General features: G+C 35.2%; 2 protein-coding genes across 2 annotated transcripts; one reads left to right on the top strand and one right to left on the bottom strand.

Annotated features, from left to right (window-relative positions):
• Window positions 1–1,647: 1,647 nt before the first annotated feature.
• LOC124989291 (heterochromatin protein 1-binding protein 3-like) lies at window positions 1,648–8,975 on the top strand. Its single transcript, XM_047559204.1, is given in 2 exon segments — window positions 1,648–1,786; window positions 7,427–8,975. Coding segments are annotated over 2 exon segments (1,461 nt in total). The 3' UTR covers window positions 8,749–8,975.
• A 6,671-nt stretch (window positions 8,976–15,646) lies between these two features.
• LOC124988672 (cysteine-rich secretory protein 2-like) lies at window positions 15,647–26,505 on the bottom strand. Its single transcript, XM_047558352.1, has 7 exons — window positions 26,431–26,505; window positions 22,844–22,960; window positions 22,017–22,104; window positions 20,220–20,365; window positions 19,602–19,699; window positions 17,684–17,772; window positions 15,647–15,774 (listed from the first exon to the last, which is right to left on the bottom strand). The coding sequence occupies exons 1-7, from the start codon at window positions 26,497–26,499 to the stop codon at window positions 15,647–15,649; spliced, it is 735 nt and encodes a 244-aa protein (XP_047414308.1). The 5' UTR covers window positions 26,500–26,505.
• Between the last annotated feature and the right edge of the window lie 1,054 nt (window positions 26,506–27,559).

Here is a 27,559-nt window from a genome sequence, read left to right as displayed (position 1 = left end):
CTGGGAAGCTGGAGGGCCCTGTAGGGTGCTGTACTGATGCAGGACCTGGTGGGACCAGGGGACTGGTGGATGCCTGACTGAAGAGGGAGTTGGGGACCAGGATCGTGCTGGGATTCACACAAGTGGGCCCTGGGAATCCAGTGGGTGCTGACCTGCTGGCTGGGCGAGTTGAGAGCAAGATGTCTTGACACTCTCTTCCAACCTTTTAATTTACTGTAGCCAGCTTTGTCAGTCTCTGTGAGACTCAGGACTCACGGTGCTGGGGAGAGCCCAGCTCTCTAACCTATGTTCCCCTGGGTTAAATGCTCCCAGGTTTTGACTTTCCACAGGATTTTAGACTCAGATAGACCCATGCAGACCTAGCTGTAAATTCACAGATCTGGGTTTCAGTTTCCCTAGGCTACGCCACTCAGCAGTCCCAAGATGGCTCCTGGATTGTGGAAGATATATAAACTCCAGTTGAGAGGTCTGATTAATGGATCAAGAAGTCTGTGGTTTGGTTAGGGCAGAATGCTCTTCCAGTCTCAGGAATTTTAACTGTAAGTCTCAGGGAGATGTGGTATTCCCAATGTCTGAGTTTTGGGTAACTAGGTTAAGAGAAATGCTGCCTCACACGAATTCACCATCTTCTCCCTCGTATGTACATACTCTTGTTACCAGTACTCCGGACGTTCCCTTATGCCCTCATCCAATCAGATCCCTGCAAATTTTAATCTGTTCTTGTCCCCTGTTTTATAATTATAGAATTAATTTTAATATAATAGAAATTAAAATCAGTATAATTGAGTCAATTCATCATTTATAATGTATAAGGAGCTTTTCAATGCTTAACTACCATTGAACTACAGATATAACATATAGTGCTGTCAAAAATAAAAACATGTCCCTGAATATAGCAAAAGTAATCTGAGAGCTTTATATAAAAGGAATATTTCTTTTCAAATTAAATATTCAGAATGAGTACATTTGCAATCCAAACTGTCAATTAATTTTACCCTAGATCAAGAAACCATTGTGCAATGCCTAAAAATCATAGGCTTTGAGTTGTTCTATAGCTGAATTGAGTTCATATTCTGATGTTTCCTATCAGATTGTATGTGGGCAAAGGACCTAATTCTCCTATGTCTGCTCATTCATCTGCAAAATGCACAGAAATAAGAATATATAGGAAGAAAACAATGCAAAAAGTAATATTAAAAATTCAGCATCACAACTAAAATGCAATAGGTTTTCTAACTAACTTTAATAGTATTAAGAAAGCATAGAAATGAATTAGAATTCATTCACCATCCTTCTCCTAAATATCTTACATTATTTCTTTTGTAAAAGCGAAGAATCATCTCAATTTGAAAAAGGTCAATGATGTGATAGAATTTAAGAATTATAGACATAAATTAAGGGCTCCTTATGTAATCATATTTCTCAATACAATTGGTTTTAAGATAGTTCTCATTATTATTATTTTTTTTGTGTGTGCGTGTGTGTGTGTCTCCTTTACTGAGAAAAACTATAAACCTTCTACCCAGTTACTACTGGGTGCCTGGAGGATATTGGAATTTCCTACTGTGTACTAACAAATCTTGTCACTCCCCCATAGCATCTGTCCTTTTCCTCCTGTTCTACTCTGACATCATTCACAGTTCTGAGATGCCGAGGCCAGAGCACAATGCGAGGAGATCAGGCGTCAAAGGCACGTTTATCTCCGAGACTCCACTGAAGCCTCCAGTGGCTTCACTGCTGGTCACCAGTGCTGCAGTGAGAAAGATGGTTACTTACTGTGGTCAAGGTGAAATAATGAAAGGGAGTATTCTCAAGTTTTTTTCTAACTTAAAACTACACAGTGTTCCATTTAGAAATTGAGGAAGACCTAAGAAAATGGAAAGACCTCCCATGTTCTTTGATAGGCAGAATTTATATTGCCAAAATGGTCATATTACCAAAAGTGCTATACAGATTCAATGCAAATTTCATCAAAATTCCAGTGACCTTTATGGAAGTAGTAAAAGCAGTCATGAAATTCATTTGGAAAAAATAAGAAACCCAGAATAACCAAAACAATCCTTAGAAAAGCGAAGCAGGAGGCATTACAATACCAGACCTTAAACTATAGAGCTATGGTAACAAAATCAGCATGGCATTGACACCAAAACAGGCAAGAAGATCAAAGGAGCAGAATAGAAGACACAGAGACAAACCCACACAAATACAGTTACCTCATACTAGACAAAGGCACCAAAAACATGCATTGGAGGAAAGATAACCTCTTCAACAAATGGTGCTGGAAAAACTGGAAATCAATATGTAGTAGAATGAAATTGAATATCTCTCACCCTGCAAAAAACTCAGCTCAAAATGAATCAAAGATCTAGGTATTAGAACAGAAACACTGCACATACAAAAAGAAAAATAAGGCCCAACATTACAACATATCAGCTTAGGGACAAATTCCTCAACAAAACTCCTAAATGCAAGAAATAGAATCAAGAATCAATAAATGGGATGGCATCAAACTAAAAACCTTCTTCAGAGCAAAGGAAACAATCAAGAGCATGAAGAGAGAGCCTATAGAATGGGAGAAAATCTTTGCCCCCTTCATCTCAGATAGAGCAATAATTTCCAGGATATATAAAGAACCAAAAGAACTTAACACCAAAAAAACAAATAACTCAATCAATAAATGGGCAAAGTAACTGAACAGGTACTTCACAGAAGAAGAAATAAAAATGGTCAACAAATATATGGAAAAATGGTCAACATCTCTAGCAATTCGAGAAATGCAAATTCAAACTACACTGAGATTTCATTTCATTCCAGTCAGAATGGCAATTATCAAGAAGACAAATAATGATAAATGTTGGTGAGGATGTGGGGAAAAGGTACACTCATACATCACGGATGGACTACAAATTAGTGCAACCACTCTGTAAAAATAAAAAAATAAAAAAAAGAAATGTGGAAATTCCTCAAAACACTAGGAATGGAACCACCATTTGACCCAGTTATGCCACTCCTTAGTATATATGCAAAGGATTTAAAATCAGCATACTACAGTGACAGCAGTCCTACCAATGTTTATAGCAGCACAAATCACAATAGCCAAACTCTGAGAACAACCTAGGTGCCCTTCAATAGATGAATCCATAAAGAAAATGTAGTATATATACATGAAAGTGAATTATTACTTACCCATAAAAATGACTATATGACTTTTGCTGGTAAATGGAAGAATCTGGATACTCATTTGCTAAGTGAAATACGCCCATTCCAAAAAACCAAAGGTCGAATGTTTTCCTTTACATGTGGAAGTTAACCCACAATAAGCAGGGGTGGAAGAGAAGAATAGAAGTTCAGTACGTTAGACAATGGGGAATGAAGAGAAGGGAAAGTAGAGAGGAAAAAGAAAACAGTGGAATGAAACTGACACAATTTTCCTATGTACAGTTATAAAAAAATTAGAGTGAATTCCACCATCATGTACATCTATACAAATGGGGTCCTAACTAGAATAAGAGATATTCCATGCCTGTATAATTATATCAAAATGGATTCTACTGTCATGTATAACTAAAAAGAACCAATAAAAAAGAAATATTATGCCGTATCTTGGATTTAAATCATCATATGTACTGTGTGAAAGAGTTTGAGACCTCTTCCAGCCTCCCCTGAAGAGCCTTTCTCTGCTGTTGGTTATGCATGATGAGAAGGGAGTTGTTAATCTTTTAATGTAAATCTATGGAAAATGGGGTTTCTATAAAAACAATCCAATTATGGGAAATGTAGTTTTGTTTTTAAAGGAAATTTAAGTAATTTTATCTCTAAATAATTCATCTTTGTTCAAAGAAGTTCATTTTGTCTTCAAAAAGAACATATGTAGTTGAAATAAAATAATTATTAATTACAGAAACATTCCAAATGAAGGATTTTGGACAGCACTACTACTTCTTTATATAGTTTTGGGAAAACAGTACAAATAAAACTTAATTTCTCAAAAGATAAAGAGGTAAATTTGCATTTCTCCCTTTGCAGAGAACATTTTATGTTATTTTTTGAATATTTTTTAGCATTCCAAGAGATTATTTGTGTTCCTAGTGACTAGCACTCTCTGTGTTCCTGTCTTCTAGTTTAACATATAGACACAGGGAGTACTTCTGCTTTGTTCACTACTTTTTCCTTACCAGTTATATCTACCTCTACATATTACAAACTAATATCTCCAATTCCAAAACACCACTATGAGATTTAATCCTGCATTCCCCCTTTCTATCACAGGGAGAAGACTGGCTTGCATTATTTATAATGGTTTTGTTTGTTCAGTCATAGGATTGAGTGTGATTCCTGTGTCTATGTTAACAACAAACAAAATCTTATTTACTGGCTCAGTGCAAAGAGATACAGTAGGTTCAGACATCAGACTCCTTAGATGCTCTTCAGGTCTTGGAGCTATTAAGTTTCTCCTCTTATGTACTTAGGGGCTAGGACCCAGGAGTGAAAGGAATCTGTCTCCAGTTCCATCTTGCTATTTCTGTTTCAGGAGTGGTTGGGCTTGGGGACCAATGACTCCTCCACTGATGAGCAGAGTCCTGAGATCCAAGTCTTAGGGTTAGAATCATATGACATTGCAAATAAAGATTAGTATCAGGTACCCCAGTGTGGGTAAATATTAGCTCTTCCTTTGATAAATGAATGGGCTGTTTTCCAAGTTTGGAGAACATAATCCATTGACCTAATCCCTGGACCAGTAGTAGACTGGAGATTTTAAGAAGGTCAGTCCCATTTCTGGGAGGTCAATCTATAAGGGATCAATCTTGGACAAGCAAACACTTTTGGTTCCCCTTTTATTGGGGGTGGGGTACTGGGGAATTGAACCTTTACCATTCACTTTTAATTTCACGTCTTTAAAACAAGTAGTGAGCACAATTCAAAATGACTAAATTATGGAATCAATCCAGATGCCTGTTAATAGATGAATGGACTAAGAAATTATGGTATACATACACAAGGGAGTTCTACTTAGCCAAAAAGAATAATGAAATTATCACATTTCCTGGTAAATGGATGGAAATGGAGAACATCATGCTAAGTGAAATAAACCAGATGCAGAAACTCAAAGGTGGAATGTTTTCTCTCATATGCAGATTCTAGAGTAACATAAAAGGGAGGAGCAGGCCTTCATGGACATCATGAAGATATAGAAAAGATCAGCAATGTAGAAGGGGATCAAGAGGCAGAGTGAAGGGATGAGAAAGGGGAGGCAATGAGGAATGAATTCTTAGAACATCATGTTATATGCATATATAAATATACTACAGAGAATTTCACCTTTATATATGAGTAAAAATAACCAACCAAATATAAACAGATGAGCAAAAGGAAGTTTAGCAGAGTAAAGGAAGGAGACCTGGGGAGGAGAGGGAGAACAGGAGGGAAAATGGGGAGGTAAAGGGGAGTCTTTACTGAAATTGAATTCCATGCATGTATGATTTTGTCAGGATGAACCTAATTACTATATATAACTATAAGGCTCTAATTGGGGGAAAAGAAGCATATGTGAAGGAAGTAGCATTAATTTAGTATCTTTCTAAGAAGATTATAAATGATCTGATCCCTACATTTAATTTTTTTATCTTTGTAATATTTATTTAGATGTGGTTCCAAACTTCCTAAAAATTTTAAATATACAATATGAAAACAAAAAGTAATTAATGTGTGTGAAGACTAACTGAGGACTTGACATGTAACAAAAGTGTTTAGTAACATTTTTAACTTCTTGTCTTTTCAATATTTTCCTTAAACAAACAAACAAAAAAGAAAATAATGCATTTCTTAAGATTCAGTTGTTGACATTACCATCTATGCAAAATAAAATAAGCACTGAAAGCAAAATGAATAAAATAAATAATGTAACTATAGTGCCGAAAAATTAAGTGACTAACATATTAACTGGAGAAAAACTTGAACAGAATTCTATTTTCCTAGTATTTAGAAAAATGAATTTGTTTTATATTATACAATACTCCTTTTAATACTGAAGGCTTCAACATAAGGACATTGAGAAGAGATGTTGTTAATTGCTTGGGCATTTTCAGTGGATGCTGTGATCTGATATCACCATACCCCAGGTTATTACCACTACTAGCTTAGGAAATTCTACCATGGAAATTAGTGATTTCATTAAAATGAAAAGGAATACACAGGAGATTCTTGTTAAATTATTTTTTTCTCTTAGGAAAATGCATTAAGCCATTATGTACCATAAGTGATGTCCTGACAATTTAGTAGGAACTTAGCTATTAACTGGTTGGGTCTTGAAGAAATAAGACATAAAATTGCTACATTTAGAAAAAAAAAACCCTGCTACATTTTGATGAGAATGTGTTCTGAAAACACACCTTCTCCTGTTTAACTCTCAGGTGAGAATTGTCTTTATAATTTTCAGAATATCTTTAATGCCATTAATTTCAACATTAAGATTCCATTTTTGGAATGATTAACCTGCCTTTAATTTGCTGAAAAAAAATCTATCTTTGAATTTCACTATTTTTATTAACAATATCTCTTGGCATTGGTAATTGAACTATTGATAGTAGTTTCCTTTGTAGTTTGCTTTCAGTAAACACTGGCTATATACCCTGAATTGTGAATTTCTGATTAACTAAAGTGACTGTCCCTAAAGTATGGTTTTAAAACCATATTTTTGCATTTTAAATTATATTACAGATATCAAAACACCCCAGTTCTTGGATCACCACTATAATTACAGTGCACTTCTAGTACAGTATTTATTATATTGGATCACAATTACTTATATGTTTAGTATTTTTCTTATAAATTTTAATGCTATGGGCAAAGTCTTAATATTTCATCTATTTCTTTGCAGCTTTTAAAATTTCATGTTTATTCATATTTTTCAAAATATATGTACATAAAAAAGGAAGATTTACAACAGGAAAGATTGCCTTACATGCAACACAAATTCCAATGAACGTATGATGGGATCACACATGATTCTGATCTGTTTCAAGCCAATCTTCTCAAGTCCATTTCCCAGCCATACTAAAGCTGCAGAAGGGATCCCAGGAGACAATGCAAGTGGAATGAATATAAAACAAACACCTTTTGCTTCTGGTCAGTGCTCAAGGGACCAGAAGATATACGCCAAAAAGTTTAAGACAATTAAAATGTCAAGTGCCTTAGGCAAGATAAATGATAACCAGAAAGTAGAAAGCTAGTGCAATTTAACACAACTTCACAACACTAAAACAAATACAAATAAAAAAGGGTTAGGTAATAGGGCTTCATTTGCTTTTTTTTTTCTTTTTTCTTTTTCTTTTTTTAATATCTCAAAAAGGAAGCCACTTGCTTGATATCAAAAGTGCTATGGAAAGAAAGGAGAGGGAAAATACCCACAGATGAATCTGGAACCTAGTTTATCTGAGTAAATTGTATGAGGATGAGAAAGACCAGTCTAAAGAAAAGGAGAAGAAAGTGAAAAAAATGATACCTTCCTGGGCTACCCTTTCTGCCAGCCAGCTAGCCAGGGCCCAGAAGCAAACACCGATGACTTCCTCCCCACGTCCCAAGATGGATGCAATCCTAACTGAAGCCATTAAGGCATGCTTCCAGAAGAGTGGTGCATCAGTGATTGCTATTCGAAAATATATCATCCATAAGTATCCTTCTCTGGAGCTGGAGAGAAGGGGATACCTCCTTAAACAAGTCCTGAAAAGAGAATTGAATAGAGGAGTCATCAAACAGGTAAAAGGAAAAGGTGCATCTGGAAGTTTTGTTGTGGTCCAGAAATCAAGAAAAACACCTCAGAAATCCAGAAACACAAAGAGGAACTCTGCAGTAGATCCAGAACCACAAGTAAAATTGGAGGATGTCCTCCCCCTGGCCTTTACTCGCCTCCATGAACCTAAAGAAGCTTCCTACAGTCTCATCAGGAAATATGTTTCTCAGTATTATCCTAAGTTAAGAGTGGACATCAGGCCTCAGTTGTTGAAGAATGCTCTGCAGAGAGCAGTAGTGAGAGGACAGTTAGAACAAATAACTGGCAAAGGTGCTTCGGGGACATTCCAGCTGAAGAAATCAGGGGAGAAACCCCTGCTTGGTGGAAGCCTGATGGAATATGCAATCTTGTCTGCCATCGCTGCCATGAATGAGCCGAAGACCTGCTCCAATACTGCTCTGAAGAAGTATGTCCTGGAGAACGACCCAGGGACCAATTCTAACTATCAGATGCATTTACTGAAGAAAACTGTACAGAAACGTGAAAAGAATGGGTGGATGGAGCAGATCTCTGGTAAAGGATTCAGTGACACATTCTAACTCTGTTTTCCATATTACCTCAGCCCAGGAGTTCTGTTTCCAAAGAAAGAGCCAGATGATTCTAAAGACGAGGATGAAGATGAAGATGAATCATCAGAAGACGACTCTGAGGATGAAGAGCCACCTCCTAAGAGAAGTTTGCAGAAGGAAACCCCAGCCAAGTCCCCAGGGAAGGCTGCATCCATGAAGCAGAGAGAGTCCAAGCCTACACCTGCCCAGAGGGGAAAAGCTAGGCCCCTGCCCAAGAAAGTCCCTCCTAAAGCCAAAACTCCTGCCAAGAAAGCCAGACCCTCACCCTCGGTCATCAAGAAACCTAGTGGTACCCCCTCGAAGAAGCCTGAAGCCAATTCAAGAAAGGAAGTGAAATCGCCTGGCAAGGGTAAATCCACCATGAAGAAGTCTTTCAAAGCAAAAAAGTAAATTTTATAGGAAAAAAGGTTATCATGATGAAATTGAGAATCTTATTTTATAAGGTCAGTGTGCATTTGTTTTAGTTTTGATGCTTATAAAATTACACTTTTTTCCTCCTGTATGAACATTGTGGGGAGGGAACATAATAAACCAATTTAGGCATTTTTAGCTTTAGGTGCTGTTCTTGGTGCCTGCCCCTTCCCTCAGTCATTTTAATTTCTGCAATAATCCTGAACTTGCCCAAACTATATAATCTATACTTGTCTTTTTTGCTTTCCTACTCCAACTCCTATTGTTATTTTTTCCTCCTCCCAGTTTTATCTAAACAGTTGCAAAGATTTTTATATTTGTAGAAAGCATCAAGAAGAGGATGCTGGTCAGGTGCTGGAAGGAGAAAGGAGGCAGCGTAGCACTGACTTCATTGTAAAGCCTCCTACCTGGAGATGTCAACTATGGTTATAAAAATTAATTATTTATATGAATCACTCCACTAACCCTTTCTCTCCAACTATAAACACAGAGACAACTTAGCTTTGGAAATAAACCCAAGAGTGTGAACTCATCTATTTTATTAGTATATATTACAGTCCTAGATAGAAAAAATTATAGCTATGCAATAGATAATAACATTGCTTATTAATCACTTGGTATGTGTCAAGCAATATTAACTATCTAAAAAATTCAAAACATTACCAAAACTGTAGAGTTTAATGTGATGACTGAATACAAGATAGGCATAAAAATGTTTTTTAAAATAATAGAAATGATCTTTTAGTCATTAGGATGTACCTCATAACTATGAAATTCTTACAATTTTAAGAATACATTTTATTTAGAAAGAATAAAATCTGTATGAAGAAACAAAAATATTATCAAATATCTAAAAACAAATTATACTCTGAATAAATGGAAGGACATATATTCTTAAATAGCATGAGTTAAAATTCTTCCTTTATTAATTAAAAGGTGATACATTCTTCCTCTCCTCCCAGAGAGAGAAAGCCAAATCAGTGGTCAGTGTAAGGGTAATTTAGAAGACAAAATGAGCTTATGAAAGAAAAATTTTCAGTTATTTAAAGGGAACCTTCTCATCTTCAAAATTTTATATCTGCTTTTTTGGGATTAATAAATGTCAGTCAATAACTTAAAGATAGTTTGCATTTGGAGACATAGTCATGAATTTTCCTTAACTTCTAAAATTTATATTGTCTACCAAAGAAGTTATTTTTCATATTCCATACTCCTAGTTATCTCCCACCTAATAAATGCCTGACCGAGAGCAGAGTTGGTGATCAAGACCACTGCATTCCTGCAGTGAATGTGGAATAATGTCCGACTAGCACACAGCATAGTTCATGCCCTGTAACCCACAGGACTAAACCGGCATGGTTCTTGCCTGGGTGAACTCCGTTATTGAATAGGCTTTCATGAGAAGAAAACTAATATATTTCCCTTGGGATCCAAGAAAGAGGAGTCACATCATGAAACACTGGACTGAGATTAAGAGATACTGATCAAACTTGAATTTGAAAATCCAGTATAAACAAAATCAAGGAAGTGTGGAGGTGAACATTGTGACTGAGGAACCATCAAATTTCAGAAATAAATGAGTTAATGAGCGCATGAATGTGGAAGGAAACACGTGACCAGTCAAGTGTGGATGAAATAGAGGAGCGGCTTGGGGGCCGTGACAGTCAGTAGTGGTGCCACAGTGTCCACTGGGAACACTCACTCTGAAGAGGGATTTAGCAAAGCTTGTAACATCAAGCATTTGTGGATATTTGGAGTTGTGTGCAATTATGGACTTTGATGCTGGCTCTTTCTGAAGACATTCAGTTTAGAAATTTTGGAAATTTTATGTGATTAAAGAAATATAATAAGATCATCATCATCGAAATTAGGAAAAAGCTGGACTGTTATACATTATCTCACAACTTACTGCACTTATCATAGAATGAGGTGAGTTTTTTCATACAAATCAAATTGTAAGGCAATAGCACATTTCTGAAAAAAAAAGAACTTCAGTTTAGTGGGAAAAAATGTTTTGAGTGATTGTTAATTAGCAATTACATTTCAAAGATTCCAAGGCAGTTTTTATATGTTAGATTTCTTTCTAACATTAGAATTTGATATAATTTTAAAAACTCTTAGAATAGCAAAGGTTTTCCAAATGTTCAAAACACGGATCAGATGTTCCACCCAAAAGTAACTTTAACCTTACAACAAAATCCTAAAGACGGTTCTGCATTTCAATTCTTTCAAATGACCCATCAAAAATGAAATGTGTTTATACAAAAAAAACCCTCAAATGGGGATGGGGATGTGGCTCAGTTGGTAGAGTGCCTGTCTCGCAAGCACAAGGCCCTGGGTTCAATCCCCAGCACCACAAAAACCCTCAAATGGAAAATTCTGTGCTTTTTTTCACATTGTCCCTGCATCTCTGTACTCTTGCAGTTACAAAAATAAATACTTCTACCTCCCTGATATAGGTTTAAATATTATAAACCATAGTTTATGAGAAATTGAGCTATTAAACTTAGGATGGAGAAATACTATTTTTGTGGAAGAATTTCCAGTGAAATTTATGGAGAACTGAATATATGACAGACATGCTTCATGACAGGTGACGTATCTTCCAGATATTTAATTTTCGTGGTTTATTCTAGTAAATTGTTCAAAATTTTGGTCAAGGTGTATTCTCCTTTTTCTGCGGTGCTGGGTTAATTTTGCTAAAGCTTATTTAGAAATTTTCCTTATATGTGAATGATAGCTATTGATCTGTATTTATTCTCCTCCTGAAATTTCTTTTAGTATTAGGATAACACTAATCTCAAAGAATAAATGAGAAGTATTTACTTCCACTCAATTTTCTGAAACAGATCATGTGAAATTGGTATTTTTAAAAAAGTGTTTTTTTTTTTAATTTATTTTTTTTTAATTTTTTTTACGTTTACATAGGGTAATGATGTTTATTTTATTTTTCCCCTCCCCCCCACCCCTCCCACCCCTCCCACCCCTCTTTTCCCTCTACACAGTCCTTCTTTCCTTCATTCTTACTGCTCTCCTTAGCCTAACTCTAAACCTAACCCTAAACCTAATGCTAGCCCGTCCCACCCCCCATTATATGTCCTCATCCGCTTATCAGCGAGATCATTCGTCCTTTAGTTTTTTGAGATTGGCTTATCTCACTTAGCATGATATTCTCCAATTTCGACCATTTGCCTACAAATGCCATAATTTTATCATTCTTCATTGCGGAGTAATATTCCATTGTATAAATATGCCACAGTTTCTTTATCCATTCATCAACTGAAGGGCATCTAGGTTGGTTCCACAATCTGGCTATGGTGAATTGAGCAGCAATGAACATTGATGTGGCTGTATCTCTGTAGTATGCTGATTTTAAGTCCTTTGGGTATAGGCCAAGGAGTGGGATAGCTGGGTCAAATGGTGGTTCCATTCCAAGCTTTCTGAGGAATCTCCACACTGCTTTCCAGAGTGGCTGCACTAATTTGCAACCCCACCAGCAATGTATGAGTGTTCCTTTTTCACCACATCCTCGCCAACACCTATTGTTGCTTGTATTCTTGATAATCGCCATTCTAATTGGGGTGAGATGAAATCTTAGGGTAGTTTTGATTTGCATTTCCCTTATTACTAGGGATGTTGAACATTTTTTCATATATCTGTTGATTACTTGTACATCTTCTGTGAAGTGTCTGTTCATTTCCTTAGCCCATTTGTTGATTGGATTATTTGTATTCTTCGTGTAGAGTTTTTTGAGTTCTTTATAGATTCTGGAAATTAGCGCTCTATCTGAGGTATGGTTGGCAAAGATATTCTCCCACTCTGTAGGCTCTCTCTTCACATTTCTGATAGTTTCCTTTGCTGAGAGAAAGCTTTTTAGTTTGAATCTATCCCAGTTGTTGATTCTTGCTTTTATTTCTTGTGCTATGGGAGTCCTGTTAAGGAAGTCTGATCCTAAGCCAACAAGTTGAAGATTTGGACCTACTTTTTCTTCTATAAGATGCAGGGTCTCTGGTCTGATTCCGAGGTCCTTGATCCATTTTGAGTTGAGTTTTGTGTAGGGTGAGAGATAGGGGTTTAATTTCATTCTATTGCATATAGTTTTCCAGTTTTCCCAGCACCATTTGTTGAAGAGGCTATCTTTTCTCCATTGCATATTGTTGGAACCTTTGTCTAGTATGAGAAAATTGTATTTATTTGGGTTTGTGTCCATGTCCTCTATTCTGTACCATTGACCTACCTGTCTATTTTGGTACCAATACCATGCTGTTTTTGTTACTATTGCTTTGTAGTAGAGTTGAAGATCTGGTATTGCAATACCCCCTGCTTCGCTCTTGCTACTGAGGATTGCTTTAGCTATTCTAGGTTTTTTATTCTTCCAGATGAATTTCATAATTGCTTGCTCTATTTCTGCAAGGTACATCATTGGGATTTTAATTGGAATTGCATTGAATCTGTATAGCACTTTAGGTAGTATAGCCATTTTGACGATATTAATTCTGCCTATCCAGGAACATGGGAGATCTTTCCATCTTCTAAGGTTTTCTTGAATTTCTTTCTTTAGTGTTCTGTAGTTCTCATTGTAGAGGTCTTTCACCTCTTTTGTGAGATTGATTCCCAAGTATTTTATTTTTTTCGATGCTATTGTGAATGGGGTAGTTTTCCTAATTTCTCTTTCTGAAGATTCATCACTTATGTATAAAAATGCATTGGATTTATGAGCATTGATCTTGTAACCTGCTACTTTACTGAATTCACTTATGAGTTCTAAAAGTTTTCTGGTGGAATTTCCAGGTTCCTCTAAATATATAATCATGTCATCAGCGATCAGGGATAGTTTGAGTTCTTCTTTTCCTATTCGTATCCCTTTAATTTCTTTGGTTTGTCTGATTGCTCTGGCTAGAGTCTCAAGGACGATGTTGAATAGAAGCGGTGAAAGAGGGCATCCCTGCCTTGTTCCAGTTTTTAAGGGGAACGCTTTCAGTTTTTCACCATTTAGAATGATATTAGCCATGGGCTTAGCGTAGATGGCCTTTATAATGTTTAGGAATGTTCCCACTACCCCAATTTTTTCTAGTGTTTTGAGCATGAAGGGATGCTGTATTTTATCAAATGCTTTTTCTGCATCTATTGAAATAATCATGTGATTCTTAACTTTAAGTCTGTTGATATGGTGAATGACATTTATTGATTTACGAATGTTGAACCAACCTTGCATCCCTGGGATAAAACCCACTTGATCGTGGTGCGCTATCTTTTTAATATATATTTGTATGTGATTTGCTAAAATTTTGTTGAGAATTTTTGCATCGATGTTCATTAAGGATATTGGTCTGAAATTTTCTTTCCTCGATGTGTCTCTGTCTGGTTTAGGTATCAGGGTGATATTGGCTTCATAGAACGAGTTTGGTAGGGTTCCCTCCTCTTCTATTTCATGGAATAGTTTGAGGAGTATTGGAATGAGCTCTTCTTTAAAGGTTTTGTAGAACTCGGCTGAGAACCCATCTGGTCCTGGACTTTTCTTTGTTGGTAGGCTTTTGATGACCTCTTCTATTTCATTGCTTGAAATTGGTTTATTTAAGTTGTGTATGTCCTCCTCGTTCAGTTTAGGTAGTTCATATGTCTCTAGAAATTTGTTGATGTCTTCGAGGTTTTCTGTTTTGTTGGAGTATAGATTTTCAAAATAGCTTCTAATTATGTTTTGTATTTCACTCGTGTCTGTTGTGATGTTTCCTTGTTCATTCCGAATTTTAGTAATTTGAGTTTTCTCCCGATCTTTGTCAAATTAGAACAAATTAAAAAAGAGAATAAAATCAGAACTAACATTTACATCTGTGCATGTGAACAGACTAAAAATAAATCATGACTTTTATATCATAAAAAAGACTGTGAAGCCATCTGAGCCTAGAAAAAATTCTAAGACTTTAGAATTATGAATTATATTTCTTTAATGGTATAAATGATTCAGATGACCTATTTTATCTTAGAGGCATCAATAACTCATAATATTTCACCACCTATCTGGCCAGACTTAATTTCTGACTACCTTCAATAACTTAAAAAAAAAAAACTTTTAGTTTTCCACTATAAATGGACTGACTTTAACCTGTTATTAGCAATATTAAATAAAAAATTATGTAGACTTATGCATAATCTCCCTGAGATAGTAATGACCATGTTTGTTTTACTAGAAGTTTGTATTTGTATATTCTGTTGGATTATGTCCTCTATAAGGAGAATACTTAAAGGTAAAAGTGAAAAAGTAAGCAGAACTGATGATCTACTTTTGTTAAAATTTAATTTTACAGTATATTGGAAAAATTGCTCTGAATAATCATTTATCTGGGCTTAGTTACCTGGGGTTAATTATGGATACTATAAAAACACTGCATGAGAATCTCATCCCTGTAATTATTTAGATAAACCTTTATTTAAAAAGCTAATTACTTTTGTTTGAAAGAAAGACCAAAGACAAAGGTATATTTCAAGCTTTGAATTCATTCTTTATGCAGGTAAAATACCATGTCGTGGGGATGGCAATGATGTACAATGTTCCTTTGTTTATCATGTTGTTTTAGGAGACATGTAGTTCTCCTTTTTGGTTCTATGACCCAAGTTCTGTGGTTATACAACCTTCAAAACTCTTAACTTGATTAATTACACTTAAAGCAGCAAATTTATATCCAACTCCAAAGCTGTTATGGTAGCTGATGCTACTTTTGTAAATTGCTGTAGGAGACACTTCTGTAAAGATCCAGGAGAAAAAACATTGCCATTTGGAATCACATTGCTAACTAGCATGCCTCCAATTTTCCCGGGTATGTCTCTGCTAGGTGATGCAGCTATTGCACGTTGTCCTGCACAGTGTGCACTTGGCATTTTAGTAAATTTTGTTTTCACATTGGCAAGTAGCCTTGCACTTTTCCTTGAGCAGTTCATGTTCACAGCCAGCTGTGCTCTTCAAGGACTCACAGTTACTAAGGAGATCTTCAAATTCACAACTATTGGCTGTAACGAAAACAGATTTAAATTACCTTAGTGTCATTTTCCACAGTAGCAGCAAAACAATTCATACATTCAAAGTGTATGAGGGAGGAGGGAGGAGGGGGCAAACAGGTCAGCAACACTTATACCTCATGTCTTGAGGGACATGTGAGATATCTTAGTTGAGCTCACTGATTAATCTATCACTTTTAATCCAGTGATCTATTTCTTTTCTTTCCTTTTTTCTTTTTTGGTACCAGGGATTGAACTCAGGGATGCTTAACCACTGAGCCACATCCCCAACCCTTTTTATTTTTTATTTAGAAACAGGGTCTTGCTAAGTTCCTGAGACTGGCTTTGAACTCTCTCTGCACCCCTCCTATCTCAGCCTCCAAAGCTGCTAGGATTACAGGTGTGCCCACCAAACACAGCCAGTGATATATTTCTAAAAGTACTTAACTATCATATTACCTTAGCAGGCAGAGTAAAATAAACACACATATATTTCTGTACTCCAGAGTCCAATATGGGAGTCACTAGCTACATGTAGCTATTTAACTTTATAATAAGTTAAACTAAAAATTTAGTTTTGTCATTTTACCAGGCCTATTTCAAGTGTTCAGAGGCCACATGGGACTAGTGTAAATAGTCTTTATGAATGATCACAGATGTAAAAAGAGGACAATATGCTTTTTTCTCCTGATGTTTCTGAATGTTTCTAAAGTTCAACAAATTTAAAATAAACTTATCACAACAGACTGAGGATTCCTGTACTTTTCGTGCAGACTCAGTGAAATGATACTCTAACTACACAGTCCTTTAAGCCTGCAGGTGGATCCATTTCAAACTTCTCTCTCCTTTTGACAAGCATTCCACCAACGCAGATTACAAATATTGTCTTGTTTGTTTATTTTGCCAGTACTGCAATGATGATACCTACTTTTTTAAAATCCATATTTTCCTACAGTATCCTAACTGGCTTCCATTTCAACAGTTCTGCATATTATTGACAGAAAGTTCTCTATGAAACACAATTCTCATTTTGTCACTATTTGTTTAAAATCTTTCTCTTGAGTGCTCATTGCTAATGGGTTGAATTCTAAACTTCTTAAAAAGCAGCATTCAGCAGTGGTATAAGCATTCAACATTTTTCCTCCTTAGTGGGTTTATAGCCTTGATATCATCAATATAGTGGATTATAACTACATAATTGAATTAGAAAGAACGCTAACCACTGAGCGAATGCATGTGAAGGGTAGGTTGATTCTATCATTAACAATAATTTTCATGAAAGTACCCCAGCTGTAGAATGCCAGCAGTTATTTTTACTTGTAATTATGACAATTAAAATTGAGACACATGACATTTTATTCTTTTCTTTTGCAACAGTATGTTTGTTCTGTGAGTCAATACTGAATACAGATTTGATTTTGTCGTTAATAATGCACTCAAACTATTATCAAATTATAGTGTTTGACCATTTATTAGGGTAAACACTATGATCCTAATTATACTATAGAAAAGAAATGAAGTTCACTTTGATGAACTTATTGGCACAAAAGAATAGTAGTAGTATTTGGTCTAGACTAAGCAATAATATAATCTCAATATCCTTCGATTTATACATTGAATTAAAAAAATAACTTGGCATAGTGATATTAGCTTTGATGAAACAAACTATTTGTCAGAAAGTGTATAATTGATATTAATTAACTCTACAGCACACTGATGGTAGATTACACATATGGCATATATTTTAATATTTTTTTCATTACTGAGTTTTATAAGATGTTTATTTAGGCACACTATTAAGTATCTTTCCGGCTTTTGCTTGCATACATTATTTAATTGGTTAGTGTAGGAGATTTCTTAATTCATAAAAAGAAAGAACATCAACTCTCTTACAGTAGCAAATTAATCACTTCAGACTTACTGCATAGTCCATTTTCACAGTTATTAGGACAACTGGCACAAGGTTTTCCTTTTTGATACGGGGTATTCTTTTTACTCATGTTATTACCACTGAAATGTAAAATACACAGTGTCAAATAATTTAATTTGCTGTCTGGATCATATTTGGCATCAGCTGCCAAATAGTTATCTGCCATTTTTAGTGATGTCAACAAAACTGAAAAACCATAATTCCCAAAGCATTAAGTTAGAAAGCAATATAAATTAAGAAAATGCTTCCTTCATACAATGACCTATCTCTTTGGTCATAATTACACAGCTGAGCCATTCAATTACGAACTAGCATATAGAATCTTTGATAACATTTCACGTAGTATCAGTTTCTTTATCTCCAATAAATGCAGACAATTTGCTAAGGCAATACACTCTTATTAGGGGCAAAGCATATTTCCTGGAGAGAAAGATTTTGGAGGTAGGTGGTTACAATAAAGAGAAGAATGCTCAGTGTTACCATATCATTTTATATTTGAAAGATGAAAAGCAACATAATTTCTCTAATATAGAAAATAAAGCTTCAGAATATTTTTCCCTCTTGATGGACGTAGTGATTTTTAACTAGCGAGTTGTGTGTTGTTGAGAACACATGCTGAAGAAAATTCTGTGAGTTTCTAGAGTTGGCCTGTGTGAGATTTTTATGTTACTAAAAAATAAAAATAAAAATTAAAAAGGATGCTAGTTAAGAAAAGTTTTGATGAACACCAATACCCAGTGCAAAATGATCTCACACTGATTAAACCATGGGTTGATTATTTTTATGGGTTCCTTAATTAATTTGAAATTATACAGGATTTCAAATCTCAAGCATGCCAAGTGGGATGAGGGCCCAAGGCCATACACCTGATTGTTCCCCTGCAGAGATCAGAGCCGTTATGTGTGTGAGCACTGGGAAAAATCATCAAGTAGACAGAAAAATGTTCTGGGAGTTATCCTTCCCCTGCTTCCTTCTCATCACTCATTCCAACTGTCAATTCCTAAGCCTGGATTCAGTGTCCTGTTTTGAGAGCCAGGCTTTGAGTTTAGATGCATTCTCCGAGGGCTTTTAGTTCTCTCCACTAAACCCTGATAAGTGCTTGCAGAAACACAACTTTGCAGTTCAACCTTCTCAAAATGGACTCACTCTCCATCACCTGGGTTATCTGTGTCTACACAAGTCCTATAGCATATTTGAGTTTGGGGCTCCTTCCCTATAGTAATAAAGAATTTCAAATGTTAAAAAATGATATGTTATGAATATATCTTCATTATGGATTTTTTTGAGGATAATTTCAAACATATTGTTTGAAAAAAGGGAACGATTCTGGCTAACATCAAGCCAAAAGATACTTATGGAATTTCTTAGGAACATTCTGAGGAAGAAAGAATCAAAATTTACCTTTTTCTGGATTCTGAAATATAATTAAGTTCTCTTTGAGACTCTTCAAAGGATGAGTCATTTGTGATGGTAATAATGTGTTGTTTAGATAAACATGAGTGGGACTATTTGAAGAAAGGACTGAAATTGCAATATACTAACCCCTACTTGCAATTCTACCAGCATCCCTTGCTTAATCATCAAGCTTCTAGAGACTCAGAGTGTGAAATTAGCAAACGGATGATGCAAATCCTAGAGAGAGACCACATGTGCTTCTGGAGTAACCACAAATAATAATAAATGATGTCATTTTATAAATTAGAAATGAGAGCTTGGTATTTTTTTTTTGCAACTGAGAACTTGGACTCTTCTCTGAGAAATTAAAGGTGTCTCAATTTTAAGCATTGTTTCTAAAAATGTATGACTCCTTTATTGAATTATTCTCTTACTTTGGATGAATATGTGAGAATTTTAAAATATTAAACTGCAGAAAGAATAATTGGCATTAAACTCTAACATGTATACTTACGCAGGACAGTACTGGCAAACATAGAAGTATTTTAGACTCTCTTGTTTGGGACAGTAGGCAATTCCACATCCAACGCGGAAGGACGAATACCAAACAACCTAGAAATCCATAAGAGAATGAGTATATCAGGGTCCATGTTAGAAAAGTAGAAAATATTTAAAAAGAAGTAGTAGCAACTATAATACTGAAGATGATACTGTTAAGTTTATGCCCACATATCTTATGAAAATATTTAAACTTAATGAATCAAAGTCACATACACACACACAAATACATTTTCATGTACATTCACAACCTTATCTATTATATTTTAGTAGCAATATGGAGTATGTTTCCCTCTCAAATATTTTTTGGGGGCTGGGGTTGTGGCTCAGTGGTAGAGCTCTTGCCTGCCATGTGTGAGGAACTGGGTTTGATTCTCAGCACTGCATATAAATAAATAAAATAAAAATCCATTGCCAACTAAAAATATTTAAAAAAATATTTTTTTGGACCATGGATAAAAATAGCAGATCTCAATGAACTATCAGTCAAATGCTGACTATTATGATTATTCAAGCTGCTACCCCAAACTTATATAATGTTTGTGGCAGAAGGATTTTCACCCATTCCTCTGACCTGAGTATAATGTCCAACAATTGTGAAAGGATTCTTTGGTCCTGCACCATAGGTAAAATCACGGCTCTCATCATACCAGCTTTGGATTGCAGTTGACCAGGAAGCAGGGTCACTTGACATGTAGAGATTCTCGCCACATTTTGTAGCTAGGAAGGAACAGATCATTTATGAGGAAGACAATGAAACTTGTCAAAGAAATTGACTACACAAATGCAAAGATGCTGCCTTTCAAGTACAGGGTTCATAGTTGCTAACTGCTGATTGATATACAATATGAGGAGAGGCTGTCTTAACTCTGGATCAACTTTAAAGCAGATTAGAAAACAGAATTGCCTAAATATGGAGGCTGGCCTGAACATGCAAATTTTTTAGTAGGTTGAGAAGATCCCATTCATTAAAAATCCTCCTCCCTCTGGATTATCCAGGATGCAATCATTATACACTGAGTTTTTCATGTGTGTGTGCCTTACTGATTTCAGTTTGTATTGCATCCTTGCTACAGGCAGCCACCAACTCTTAATTGCATTTTCTCTCCTGCTATTACTACCCTCACCAGAAGTTTTTCACAAATAGGACTCTCAAAAAATGTTCATTTTTCTGTGTAAAAAATAAAAGCCTTTTTTTTTTTTTTGTGCTGGGGATTGAACCCAGGGCCTTGTGCTTACAAGGTAAGCACTCTACCAACTGAGCCATATCCGCAGTCCCCTAATAAAAGCCTTTTAAGACAGTCTTTAAGAGTCCCAGTTGAGAGACAACTGACCCCAGCAAACATAAAACTGTTCTCTTACCATCAAACACAATGTCACAAATCCAAATTTTGCTCAGGGAGTGAGTAAGGCATACTTTGTAAGCCCAGAAATGTTTTCTATGCTTTGCAGGCTCTTAATCAATATTCACCTTTCAATGGCTTGAAATATAACGTCTACATGCTGTTTGCAAAGAGGATAAAATATTCTTGAATATCTTTTTTTTAAATTATAGCATCAATTAAAATAATAGCTCAATTAAAATAACAGGTGAATGATTAACTGCTTTCAAACTGGACTTGCCTGTGTATATGTGATTCTAGATAGGAAGTTAAATATTTTATGTAAAACTCATGTATACAAGTTTTTCCTCTTGTAGTTTTTATAAACTTGATGTGTCGTATTGCTTTTTGAGTTAAGCTGTCTATGCATCATGAGCACCTAGTGCATACAAAATACCTGTCTGCTTGGTATAAAGAATTTGAAAATAAATATAATCAAAATATTAATCTTGTGAATGTTGAACCTGATCATTTTTAATATGATTTTAAAAGGGCACATTGTTTTGGAATAAAACTCAGGAACAAGTCAACATTATTCAGTGTATTTTATGAATCCAAAAATTACATTTTGAAACATCAAAAGTTAAATCACAAAAAGGAAAGTTTGTTAGAAATCATAGAGCTTGACTGAAAATTTTCAGTATGACACTATTTCAATGTGTTCTTGGGTAAGTCACTTTCCTCCCAAATCTATTCTAATCTTTAAATTGCAAAATAGAGATACATGACCTGTGTTACTAATGAGCTGGTGAGGAGGAGGAAATGAGATACTGCATGAGAAATGATTTGAATAATGTAAACCACAAACATGCACACAAAATTGTCCTTATCATTATCATCTCTCTTCTTACATACAAATCATTTGAGTTTTAAAAGACAGCAGTATAAGCAGCATTTATTCACAAGGTCTGCTTTATGAAAAAGTTTACAAAAATCTATTAACATTGTATTTGTTCATTTGTTCAACAAATATTTGCTCATCCACATACTGGTATGTCGTTCTTCTTGATCACTGTGCTGTAAAGTACACTTATTTGCCCACTTTTGGGCATTTGTTGTTGCTTCTTTGTTCCATTCCTAAATATCAAAAGAAAAAAAAATACACTTAATGATTTAACCCCAATGAAGCATATAATCTGTAGATTTATGAGCAATAATTTGAAACTCATGTAGGAGTATTATCTAATGATCATTGTTATTAAAATGCATTTTTGTTGGCTTCATTTTCCATGTCTTCATGTGCACCAGTGCCAATTTCCACACAAAGAGAAATCCACAGGTTGTGTGTCTAAGGAGAGAAATACCTATGATAAGAATATCTGATTACCTATTCATGCCTAGGATTTTCCAGTAATGATGGTACTCGAAATAATAATAGACATGTGAAGTATTTAATGATATTTTAATAAACTGGCCTAGATTATTCCCAGCTGCATTTGAGGTCTATTCCTTTCCTATGATAGATACCTGGCTTTGAGGGACAAACCCTGGGATGTAGGGCTTTCATTTATATTAATAATGACAATGACCCTGAAGAAAAGGAGATTTCTTAAGACTAGAAATATAGTGAACAAAAAATTGATGACGTCATGCTGGATGCTCCAAGATTTGTCTTCTAATTTGGCATTCTCAACTTGTTCTCTAACCATTTTTCCAAACAAGAATAAGAAACACAGTCCTCCCCATATGAAAGTTGAAGTAAAACAGCAAAATAGAGACAGAATGTTGCAAACCACGAAGTTCTAAAGAGATGCCTGTTGCCAGCTGTCTGCTCCTTCCGCATCCGGTTGATGCCGCTTATATTACTGCTTCTTACCATTTTTAACATGTTGCTGGCAGGGGGAGAGACTGATTTCCTTAGTTCATTGTGTTTGTTTACAATCTCCGTTTGCACTTGGGTTTGAGTGGTTAACAAAGAAGTAAAAGCTGGATCCTAAAGGAAAATAAAATTGGAAAATTTTAAAACATTTAAAAAAATTGCTTATAATAGTGAATAAATTAAAAAGTCACAAAGATCATGAAGTGTATATTTAGTTATGTAGTATTGCACAAATGTTAAAAGCAAATACTAGCTGTTGTTAAGTGTTACAATGTATCTGAGCCAAAGCTGTGACTTAACTAGGAAAGTAGACCAAAGCATTGAAAATGGGGAGCAATTCATGGTGTGATAAATTAAAAACTCTGGGGCTACACATGCTAACTTCTGGTTTCAAGGGAATTCTCAATATAAGTTTTTGTTAAACATGAGTGATAATATTTTAAAACCATAAAGGTTCATGCATATGCATTCATATCTGATCAGGTTGCAGAAAGATTGGATGAGGGTGGACATGATTCATCCTCAACATTTTAGGCAACTTTGCAATGACATGGTATCTGCATTTGAGAATGTTTAGGTTTAATCCAAGTATATGTCAACCCAGTCAATACTTCAGAAAAAATGATTTTTACTTATTGTGTAGCACATTTTTTAGGCTAACTCAAAAGATGTATTTGGAATATTAAAAAAAATCTTCAAGAATGTTCGGAGGGAGCAAATTCATCTAACAGATTTACTGTTCCTTTTTTTTTTCTTTTTTTCTTTTTTTTAATTGTATACAAATGGGATACATGTTGTTTCTCTATTTGTACATAGAGTCAAGGCATACCATTTGTGTAATCATACGTTTACATAGGGCAATGATGTTTATTTTTTTTCCCTTCCTCCCCACCCCTCCCACCCCTCTTTTCCCTCTATACAGTCCTTCTTTCCTTCATTCTTACCGCTCTCCTTATCCCTAACCCTAAACCTAACCCTAAACCTAATGCTAACCCCTCCCACCCCCCATTATATGTACTGTTCCTTTTAATGACAAAAATGTAACTGATATTAAATCAGATACTGATATTTTTAATTTGTCTTTGTAATTGTGGATATAGGGGAGCTAAGCCTGGGGTGGAATAGGGCATGTGGATTGTTAATTAAGGATGAAGCTTATATTTACAAAAAGGGTTTGATGTTCCATGAGTATGAGAAAGATTTCGAAGTGCAAGTTTAAATGAACAGAGCCCATTATAGAATTTTTCTGATAATTTTGGGATACATCGCCCTCCTCCTCCTCCTCCCATATTTTGTTCCCTCAAGTTTCTTCAAGTACTCTACTCACAGATCCAACTGCATTTTATTGCCAATATCTAGTATGTGTTTATTTCTCCCTCCTAAGGACAAGGGAGTATTAGTGAATGCCTTGTATCAATAGATACAACACAGCTACTGCCTCCTAAGAAAGAATGCACATGTTAACATCAGTAGTGGCCAACCTCTGCCATTTATCAAAGCATAAAATAACATCGCTTGATATTTTCTATTAACCTAAAAAGCCTTGTCAAAGTAGTTTCATTTCAAAATATAAAAAAGGTAGTTTCTTTAAAAGAAGTACTTATTTTCTGCTTCTTATGCCATCTTGCTTTGTAGGTAAAAATTCTACTTTAGAAAAGAGGTACTTTTTTTTTTTTTTCAAAATGAGTATCAATAGAGCTTTGTTAGGGATCAGAAAATATGTGAAGTATTAAAAATAAAATGAATAAAATATGATAGCTACCTATCCTTTAAGGGTTCATATTGGATAGGCAGTAAGACATAAGCAAAACTATGAGAGGGACCTATAAAATAGGAAGAAGAATCTGTTATTCTTACTTTGGTTTGGGGAAGTCTTCGCAGAAAACAATTCTTTTGGATTGGGGTTTTGAACGATGAATAAATTTTCTAAGGCATCTTGAGAATATAGAAAATCATACCCACCAGACCATACATAGAGTTTCTGATCAGTAGTGATGCCAAAGGCAGAATGATTTTATAAATGAAGATAAGAGATGGATCAGAGAGATTAAAGGCATTAGGAAGTGTGATGAAAGAAAATCTCAGAAAGAAAATAAGACAGAAAACTATTTTAATAAAGTCCTAGGTGAGGAACAGTTTCTCTCCAGACTGACAATTTGATCACTGTAACACAATATCTATATTTCTGAATGCCAGGTGAAATCTGAACCAAATGTCAGAGTTCTCCAGTATGAGGAGTCTTTGGAACACCCAGAGTTAGAAGAAGGTGTAAGAACAGATAAAGCTGTGCTCTCCTGGCCAACTGAGCACTACACAGCTTCTCATGGAAGAAGGTGAATGACCTTGTTTCTCAGGTCATTAAAGCAAAGGAACCCATTAGAAATAAAGGATTTGAATTCAAGACTTCACATAATAATGAAGTGTTCACAAACTGATTCTATGACTGTTCATACCTAAAACAGTATGGTCTTCAGAGTTAAGTTTTTCTTTTAAACTTTTCAAATCTTATACAGTAATTATGAAAATTAAGTGTGGTGACAATATGTGAAGAAATTTATTTCAATTTAAATTAATAAATATTTTGCTATTTTTTTTTTTTTTTGTAGAGACCACATAGAAATGGAAAGAAATAAGGAAATCAGAAAAGATCTTGGGGCAGGAGGACTATCATTAGCATTTTAAACTCAGAGACCAAGCTGTCCATTCAAAATGTAATTTAAGCATCATAAGCAATTTCAGTTGCAGATGGCCCTACTAAAGAAGTAAGGAAAAAGATGAAATTACTTTAAATAATATATTTTATTTGTACAGTATGTTAGTCCCCCAAAAAATATGTCTATGTCTTAATTCCCAGAATCTGTGAATGTGATCTTATTTGGATTAAACACCTTTGTGAACGTAATTAAGTTAAGGATCTTGGGATGAGATCATTATGAATTATCCAAATGGGCCCTAAGACCAATGACAAATGTCTTTATAAGAGACAGAGAGGAGAGGTAAATGTGAACATGGAGGTGGAGATAGGAGTCATGTGACCACAAGTCAAGGGATGCCATGAATTGGCAGAAGCCACCAGAAGCTAGGAGAAATGCATGGAACAGATCCTTCCTAAATCTTGCATTGGAATTGCAGCTATGCAGATACTTGATTGTAGACTTCAGATCTCCACAACTGTGAGAGAATAAATTTCTTTTCTTACAAGCCACCAAGTCTGTGGTAATTTGTCATAATAGCCCTATGAACTTAATCCATTGTTTAAATACCTAAAATGCTACTGTTTGTGTATTTAATGTATAAATGACATTATTTTTACCCTAAATCTTTGGTCTCTGATGAGTATCTCCAACCTTCAGTACAGCTTGTCTTTTCCAGTGTTCAACAGTCACCTGTGACTGGGGGTTCCCGCCCTGGACAGCACACCTTTGCCTCCTTACCTTCATGACCCACAGCCCGTGTCAAGTGCTCTGAGCTACCAATGAGCACTCTGTGCCATACCATACGCTCCTGTCCCTTTTGCTCTCAGAGTGGCTGGCCATCCACGAAGTCGTTGGATAGCTCTGAAAGGATTTTCATTTTAACCTTACCTTTCCATCAGCAGATAAAGATGGAAGCAGCGTAGCAATGAGAAGTAGCACCACCGGGAGTAAAGCCATTGCTGGAAACAAAGTCAAAGCAAACAAAGGTCTTCACTGAAATAACCAATTCATGGGACTAAGAGGGGGAAAACCAATATAATGACCTAAGTTATACCATGGAAGAGTGATTCCCAAATCCATTAATAATGTGACAAGGACTGCCATATAGTGTTATATTGTTGAATTTATTGTCTCATGTTATCCAATTTCCTTACATAGAAAAATACAAATGGAATCAAAGAATTGAAAGTCTAGCCTTTTCAAGCTTGTTTAACCCATGATTTGGTACAAAGACTATTTAATATTTTCATTCTCTGTTAAAAGATCTTCAGCAACTCATTGCCAAAGGTGTCCTTTCTTAATGTGTCAGAAAATCCTAGGTCTTACAGATGAAGAGGCAAGACCACTTACCTGGGGAAGCACTCATCTTCCCACTGTTAGTCTTATAAACTGTTTATTTGTAAATTAAAGGAATAATGTCTTGATTTATTTCCTGAGTTTGGAACACGCAAATTCTAGAAGGGACAAAATTTTAAACAATTTACTGTGGCAACTTCTCAGGTTTCACTGATTTATAAATAGTGTGTCCCAATAATGGGTCCATAAGCAGGAGAGAAATGAACATTTATTGATGGTTTTGGTAAAAATAAGCCTATAACTTCATTCTTATACCTCAGTGTGGTGTGACTGTTTAAATTTTGCAGCTGAAGGAATTAAGGCTTATAATAGTTACTATGAAAATGGTAAATTCTTAGGTAATGTCAGAAATTAATCTTTCTCCTGTTATGACTTCAAAGTCAATTAACATTGAAAGGGACATTGTTTCAACAAAGCAAATCAAATTGTTGTAACACAATGAAGACATATTTTCTTTTGAATAATTCCTATACTAACACATAACCATATATATGAATAATAGCAAAAACAATATAGAAATGTACATAACATATACAAATAACTGTATTTTTGAGTTCTCCATTAGATGTAGTTCTACCATGATTATTTTGAAATCAAAGCATGAGAATTAAGTACATTTCAGAATTAATGTAAAAAATTCACTTAAATAACAAATTGATAC

This window comes from Sciurus carolinensis, chromosome 7, assembly GCF_902686445.1.
Source record: "Sciurus carolinensis chromosome 7, mSciCar1.2, whole genome shotgun sequence".
Lineage (NCBI taxonomy): Eukaryota > Metazoa > Chordata > Mammalia > Rodentia > Sciuridae > Sciurus > Sciurus carolinensis.
Note: the sequence above shows the minus strand (reverse complement) of the source record. Positions and strands in the feature narration are given on the sequence as shown.